This window comes from Populus euphratica, unplaced genomic scaffold, assembly GCF_000495115.2.
Source record: "Populus euphratica unplaced genomic scaffold, PopEup_1.0 scaffold274.1, whole genome shotgun sequence".
NCBI classification, from domain to species: Eukaryota; Viridiplantae; Streptophyta; class Magnoliopsida; order Malpighiales; family Salicaceae; genus Populus; species Populus euphratica.
The window spans coordinates 320170-327404 of record NW_011499993.1 but is presented as its reverse complement, the minus strand read 5'-3'; the positions used below and the strand labels follow the sequence as shown (position 1 = coordinate 327404).

The following is a 7235-nucleotide window of genomic DNA, read 5'->3' as shown; positions in this document are numbered from 1 at the left end:
GTGCTAAGCAGAGTCCACTGCCCATGACAGGACCAGTTATGAGCTATGTTCAATATCCAGCACCTGGGGCCACATATGAGGATGTTATAGTTAGCACTAATCTTTTTATGGAAACTTTGGAGAAGTTTCATGCAGCCATGGGAACCAAGTTCATGTAAGATTCATAATAAACTTCACATTTGTTCCTGTTTCAGCTTAGGCATTGTTTTTTTATTGTCTACCATTTGTAATTTAGATGCCATGTTTAAGCTTCTAGGATCCAAGTTCTGTGCAAGCACTTCGTTGTCGTCCTTTTTCTCTCTCTATCCTTTGGTATTCCTGTCTCATGTTCCTGTTTCACTATTGTCAGCTCCATTGCAGGTCACTTCTGTTAGTTAGTAACTGAGTCACAAACCTGTTTAGTTCATCTACGAAGTTCAATTATTGGAATTTCCATTATGGATAGTTGTGGACAAATCTTAATCTTGTATTTGTTACAAGTTAGTTGGAAGGTTTAGAGAGAGGCGTTAATTGTACAGTATAATTACAGAAAGCAGAAAAGTAGAACAAAATTTCTTCATTTTTGGTAGTGTTTGGACATTTTTATAGTTGCAATGCAAAGATAAACACCAAGGTTTCCTAAATCTGGCCCGTTGCTTTTGAACATACTGCAAATAATTTAAGCATGTACTCCTTTCTCAATCAATCCAATCAGGAAAGTTCATAAAGATGATTGCATTTTCAGCGCGAGAATTTATCAAGTTTCAAAATGTTAATGGAGGGGATTGCAAAATTTAGCTTCTTAGACCTCGAGCTATCTGTCCCATCATTGCATTCCGAATTGTGTTTTTTTTATTTTTATTGTAGGATCCCTATAATAGCGGTAGTTTTTTTTTATTGTAGGATCCCTATAATAGCGGGCAAGGAACTGAACTTGCATCGGCTTTTTGTGGAAGTGACGTCTCGTGGTGGTATTGAGAAGGTAATATGAAACTGCTTTAAGTTGTCTGATTCATTTTTTCTTGAATAGTTTGGATTATAAATTGTGTAGGTGGAAGACTTAGGGTTCCAGTTTTGTCATGCACGTGAGCATCCTTCTGGAATTGGTGCACAGAAGTTTTTCTTAAAGACTCGTGAAACTAGATTGCCTTTTGCAGGCATCATGTAGAATCTCTTGTATATAAAGCACTGATGTGGATTTGGCATCTATATCCCTTTAGTTGTCGAAAAACTAAGAGCTTATGAATGTGTCTCAAAGAGACCATCGCTTCATCTTCCTCTGGATACTACAGATTCTACAGCATCCTGTTTCTCGAACAGGGTTATTGCAGTGGCAATGCCAAAATCATATGTTTCCTGCATGTTTTGCTTCCACAATGTTTTCAAGCAATGTCTTCTATCACGTGACTTGGCACAAGTCATTACCTCGTAATATTGACTAATTATGAAGTTATTATATACTTGCCTATTTTAACTAGATTTACCTTTGGTTCCTAGGTGACTTTGATACTGACTTCTGACTTTCTACAAGATACAGCTGTTGGTAACGCGCAATTTTATGATACACAGTTGGAGGGCTTACTCATCCCCCTCCACCAAACCGAAACCCTGATTGCGCAATACAATTTGTGGCACATTTCAAATTTAATGTCCAAAATGTTTCTTTATGAAATGGAATCTAATTGCCTCTAGGAAGAAGGAAGTCTAGATTAAATTTACTTGAGATTGAATAATGATTTCTGGCAAACAAAGAATAAATTGTTTCTAGAGATTAGCCATGTGGCCGCGCAGTGACATTGATTTGCCTAATGAATTTGCAGATTATTAGACAGAAAAGATGGAAAGAAGTGACTTCTGTTTTCAACTTTCCATCTACGGCCACAAATGCATCTTTCGTGCTGCGCAAGTACTATGGTTCCTTGCTTCAACATTATGAACAGCTTTACTACTTTAAGGCTCGGAGTTGGAGCCCTGTCTCTCCTGGTGAGTGCACTGAAGAAACACTTCTTCAATACTTGGTTTGGGATGTTCATGTTTAACACCACACTACTTTTGTAGTTCCTTTGCAGAGTCCATTGATATCACAATGTTCAGCTCACGTGACTGTGCAGCCGTCACCAGAATACCAAGCTGCTGCAGTCAAGCAAAAAAACACAAACACTGCCGAGTTGCGTGGAGGTCTCTCTTCTTTCTTCAACCTGCTGCTTTGTCATTTTTCTCGAAGGTTTACCTAGGATTGGAAAATTTCCCCACTAACAAACATGGATTCAACAAATCTCTAGTAATTTAATTGCTGATATGCTGAAACTCTTGTCAATAATTGCATACCATGTAGAAATAATTGAATGTCAAATTGGCTTTAAAATGGCTGTTTTTGGAATATGCAGAATGCTTCACAATTATCATGGGAAGTACATTTTTTCTGGTAGGAAATGATTCTGAAAATTTGGTTTGTGTATCTGCTATTTTCCTTGGAAGAAACAGAAAAAAAAAAAAAAAAAATTTGTTGCAGCCGTGGAAGAAACAGAAAAAAAAAAAATTGTTGCAGCAAGGCATTAGCAAACCCTCCGAGTTTTGTTTCTTACAATCTCTGATGTTTGTTTCTTTTTCCATGTCTTCTATGCTCATTTAATGAGAAGTCCATGCTATGTATCGATATTTAAGTTCAGATGCATTTTCAATCTGATTTTGCCTGCTTGTTAGTTGCCTTTACGTGTGCCTATTTCTAACTGATATTCCTTGAAAAAATTGTAGCTTCTAATGAGGTGTTGCTGTCTTTCTTACAGTTGGAGCAATGCCAGGATCATCTGCAAGTCCTCCAGTGGTGGGGGTAATTGATGGGAAATTTGAGGGTGGGTATCTTGTTACTGTCACGGTAGGTTCAGAGGAGCTCAAAGGTGTTCTTTATCAGGCACCTCATAACCAATCATGGCAAGTGCCACAGCCTCATGGTGTGTCTGCCAACAATAGTTTTAATACAAACCCTGGACCATCCGCCAGGAATAGTGGTAATACACACCCTGTACCAGGTACACGACGCCGGCGCCGTAGAAAGAAAAGTGAGATAAAAAGAAGGGACCCCGCTCATCCAAAACCTAACAGAAGCGGCTACAATTTCTTCTTTTCTGAGCAGCATGCAAGACTGAAACCACTTTACCCAGGGAAGGATAGAGAGATCAGTAGGATGATTGGTGAGCTATGGAACAAAATAAATGATTCTCAGAAAGCGGCCACTTTACCCAGGGAAGGATAGAGAGATCAGTAGGATGATTGGGGAGCTATGGAACAAAATAAATGATTCCCAAAAAGCGGTAGGAAATTTTTACATCTTATGTTTGATTCCATTTCCTTTGTGCCATTTCTCCTGATTAACCTTTTGAGTTCATTGATTTCTCTGCTGACCAGGTTTATCAGGATAAAGCTCTTAAAGATAAAGAAAGATACAAAATAGAAATGGAGGGTTATCGAGAGAGATTGAGAACGGGGAAAGTTATTATTGACGCAGTTCCACTGCAGCAGTGGATACCAGGTAAAGATTCCGAGATGGTGGAAGCAAGTGTCAGAACTGAGGAAATTGGAAGGGGGTCTCTTCAGAATGATGGCAGTTCCAGTGAAAGTGATTCTGAGGATGATGATAGAACTGCAGAAAAAGATTCGGACATGGAAACTTCTCCAGTATAGGGATTGGGTGCTGATTCTGGCGACATGGATATTGTGGAGACTTCAGCTGAGGTGACAGGTTTTAAGTTATCCAAGAGAGATGAGGATGTTGGAAAGGCTGGCAACTCAACCATGGAAAACTAGGAGAGCACTGTACTTGAGACTCGGAAAGAAAACGCACATGGTGACAGACATTGAAACTCTTACGGTAATTTTACCTTCTAGTTTTCTTAATTGCCTAGAACTCATTCCTTTTATTTTTCGGAGGTAGTGTTAGTCATGATATAGTGTAGAGCAGGAGTTTTATATCGAACTTCTGACAGATTTGTGGTAAGGTGAAATCTTGACGCATTTGTCGAACATTGCGGTTTCATCTCTCGACCTATGCTCTAATTGCAGTTTCTGGAATGATATTTTATGAGAGTTAGATCATTACTTCTTGTTCATTGAAATGGGAGGATCAGATTTTAAATGATATGTGCAGCTTCTTGTGGATCATGGATAATTTCTATCATTAAATTTACAAGTGTGATTTACATGCCTAATCACATCACATATTGACTCTCCAAAATGTGTTCACAAATGTGATAGTGATGTGTTGCATACAGAGATCCTAATGCTGATACATTAAATTTACAAGTGTGATTTACATTCCAGAATCATGCATATTCCTCGGTAGCTGTCTTTCATTAATGAATGCAAGCTTCTGCCTTGTAGATAGCCTGTGTCCAAGTTGGCAACTTATATTTGGTAAGCTCTAGTTCATAGTCAATTTATCCAGCTTAATGTTAGAACAATTCAGGAAGGAAATTTGTTGGTGGAAACAATGAGCATTGAAATCAACTTTATATAGTTAGCCATTTTTTTATATCTTTGCCTTGAGTGAATCTCACCTTAACACAACCCAATTGCTGGATATATAACCGGCATGCAAACAAGGTCACCCTCTAGGTTTCTAAACCCATGCGAATCCAAATATCACGACTTGATTTCCGGATTCATAATCGGTATATAGACAAGATCCCTCTCCAAGGTTATCTATCTATATGAACTCAAACTTACATACGAATGTATCATTTAAATAATTTAATTAGAGTTCAACAAAACAGTAACAACAAAATTAATTTTATAATAGAATTTGATTATTTTAATACAAGACTTAATACAAATTTATAGTTATAAAGCACTAATTAAACATAAAAATCAAAAGAACAAGTTCTGAAGGTCTAACAAAAAATAACTCGCTAACAAGCTATAAACATGAAAAAATAAATAATGAAAGGGTAAGTTCAACAACTCAATGAGTAGATAACATTCAATATACATACATAAGGTAGTATAACAATAAGGAATATATATACAATTATAACTCCAGGTTCTTATAGAAAGGTTTTTCAAATAGGTCATAACAAGAGTATCATAAGGTAAAACTCGTCAGAAAATTAAAATGCAATGAGCATAAAACTTTGTATTGTGAGATGATTAATCCACGTAGGTTGGTGATTCTCTCGATCGATTAAAGTTTAAATACAATGTGCACAAAGACTAATATTACCATGTTAACATGAGTATTCTGACTCACATACCATAAATTCATAATCATAATCAAACAGGTATATTCATATCTCAATGCTCAGCTCATGACATTAATCAAATGAAGAGTTATCAATTCATAAGTTAATTCAAAATATATATTGGTTCATATCAAAAATTCAGATTCAACAATCATTCATGCTTTGTCGTAACAATGATAATAATCAACATATATATTATCAAGAAATATGATCCAATTCATATTAACAACTCAAATATTTATAATATTTCTTATATATATGAAAAATTATCTAGTCACCTGACTCAAAAACGAACCGAACTAATAAAATAGATTACAAGGAAATCCTATTAATGTCTCGCATGTAAATTATCAAAATAATCTAAATACAAACGAGACATATTCAAAAATGACTCGAAAAGAACATACAACCTATTTAATACAGTTAACTAAGGGTTTATTCCATTACTCTATATTTTTTTGAACTAACTAGTCATTTTTTTCAAAAATTAAAAAATTAAACAGTTTTTTCAAAATCTAATTCATAAGAAAACAAATAATAAGACTTGATAATAATTCACTAAATAACCCTCCTTTTCTTTTCTTTTTCTATTTATACTTATCATGTTTTATTCAATTACTACACGACACCTTATTCATTTATACCTACTTCTAAGCCTCCAATAGCTTTGTTACCTTTTTCTATTATCTTTCATTTTCAAAATATCACACCAAAAATGTAAACTCTCTCTCTCTCTCTCTCTATAATAAACAAAACAGAGTTCTATATAACATGATAAAATAAAATAATTGTCTTAAATACAAAAGTTAAATGTAAATTTTGTAATTGTGAAGCTCTAACTAGACATAATGGAATAACATTAATTACAATAAAATAACAGGTTTTGAAATCTAACAAAAGTAACTTGTTAACAAGTTATACACCTTAAAAGGATAAATAACGAAAGGGTAAGTTCAACAATTCAGTAAGCAAAAAACATTGAATATAGATATACAATATAATACAACAGTGAGGAACACACACACTCATAAATATGACTTTAACTCTTCATAATTCAACCTTTACTATATAAGAACTTTTTAAAACTGGAGACAATCTCTTTGTAGTACTCTCCCAAACTAGATCAGCTAGTGATATTGCACATTTCCCAAATTAAAATCCTAATTTCATTTTTTAAAGCCAAGAAGGTGTTCTTAACAGGACATCAAGTCTCTATTAGTGCACAATACATGTTATTCAAACGACAATAACCAAAAGAGATTAAATGGATTGCATATGCTAGTTTGTTATTTTTCTTTAATAGTAATCGATAGGCTTCTATAGACCAATCCTAAAATCCTTCAAGATATTGAATTCCTTATTGTGAATCAAGTTGATTTCCCCATATAACTTTTTTTTTTGTTGATCAAGTTTTCCATGCAGGCTTATGAAGCATCCTGCTCATTATCTTGATAAGAAGGAAAACATAAAGATGGTTAATGATCTGACACAATAACATAACTTGACATCATTTTTTATTTTATTGGGTACTCACTAATGGTCTTCATATCCAATTTTGAAAGAAGAGTTATCTCATTAACACCATAATAACTTGTTATGGACTCATGTACTATAAGTTTGAGTTGTTTTGTCTTGCTATTATGATAGTATTTCACATCAATTCTTGGAAATTGATTGTGTTTTTCCATTTGGCTAAAACATATAATATTAGTAATCCATTAAATAAATAGATATGAATGCTTAATAACAATCTTGGACTTTACTTTGAGAGTAAAAGTCATTCCTATAAATAAAATAAGGTAAAAAAAACAAAATATCTAAGGTAATACTCATCAACCATCTATCTATTCAAGTATACTCAAAGCTCCAAGATCTCAATGACCCCTCGAAAGAATTCACTAAAGTTAATGTTTTTAAGGATCCTTTAAAAGGATTGTTTGAAGTTTCAAGTTTCCGAGAGATATTCCTTTAAAAAGGTTTATCAAATTTCATGTTACTAAGTGTCGCTACACGACCGCGGGG

At 34.4% G+C, this 7235-nt stretch overlaps 1 protein-coding gene and 1 long non-coding RNA gene across 2 annotated transcripts in view; both read left to right on the top strand.

Annotated features, from left to right (window-relative positions):
• The first annotated feature begins 6 nt into the window (after nt 1-6).
• The window catches only part of LOC105140515 (HMG (high mobility group) box protein with ARID/BRIGHT DNA-binding domain-containing protein), a 19689-nt gene continuing 12460 nt past the window's right edge, over nt 7-7235 (top strand). Inside the window, exons 1-5 of the mRNA XM_011047384.1 lie at nt 7-154; nt 883-961; nt 1800-1962; nt 2038-2157; nt 2766-3008. Coding sequence (XP_011045686.1) covers nt 24-154; nt 883-961; nt 1800-1962; nt 2038-2157; nt 2766-3008 — 736 coding nt within the window. The 5' untranslated portion in view covers nt 7-23. The remainder of the gene's footprint in view (nt 155-882; nt 962-1799; nt 1963-2037; nt 2158-2765; nt 3009-7235) is intronic.
• LOC105140490 (uncharacterized) overlaps nt 5786-7235 on the top strand; it is a 9257-nt gene continuing 7807 nt past the window's right edge. The window contains exon 1 of the long non-coding RNA XR_845192.1: nt 5786-5930. This is a non-coding gene — a long non-coding RNA (uncharacterized LOC105140490). The remainder of the gene's footprint in view (nt 5931-7235) is intronic.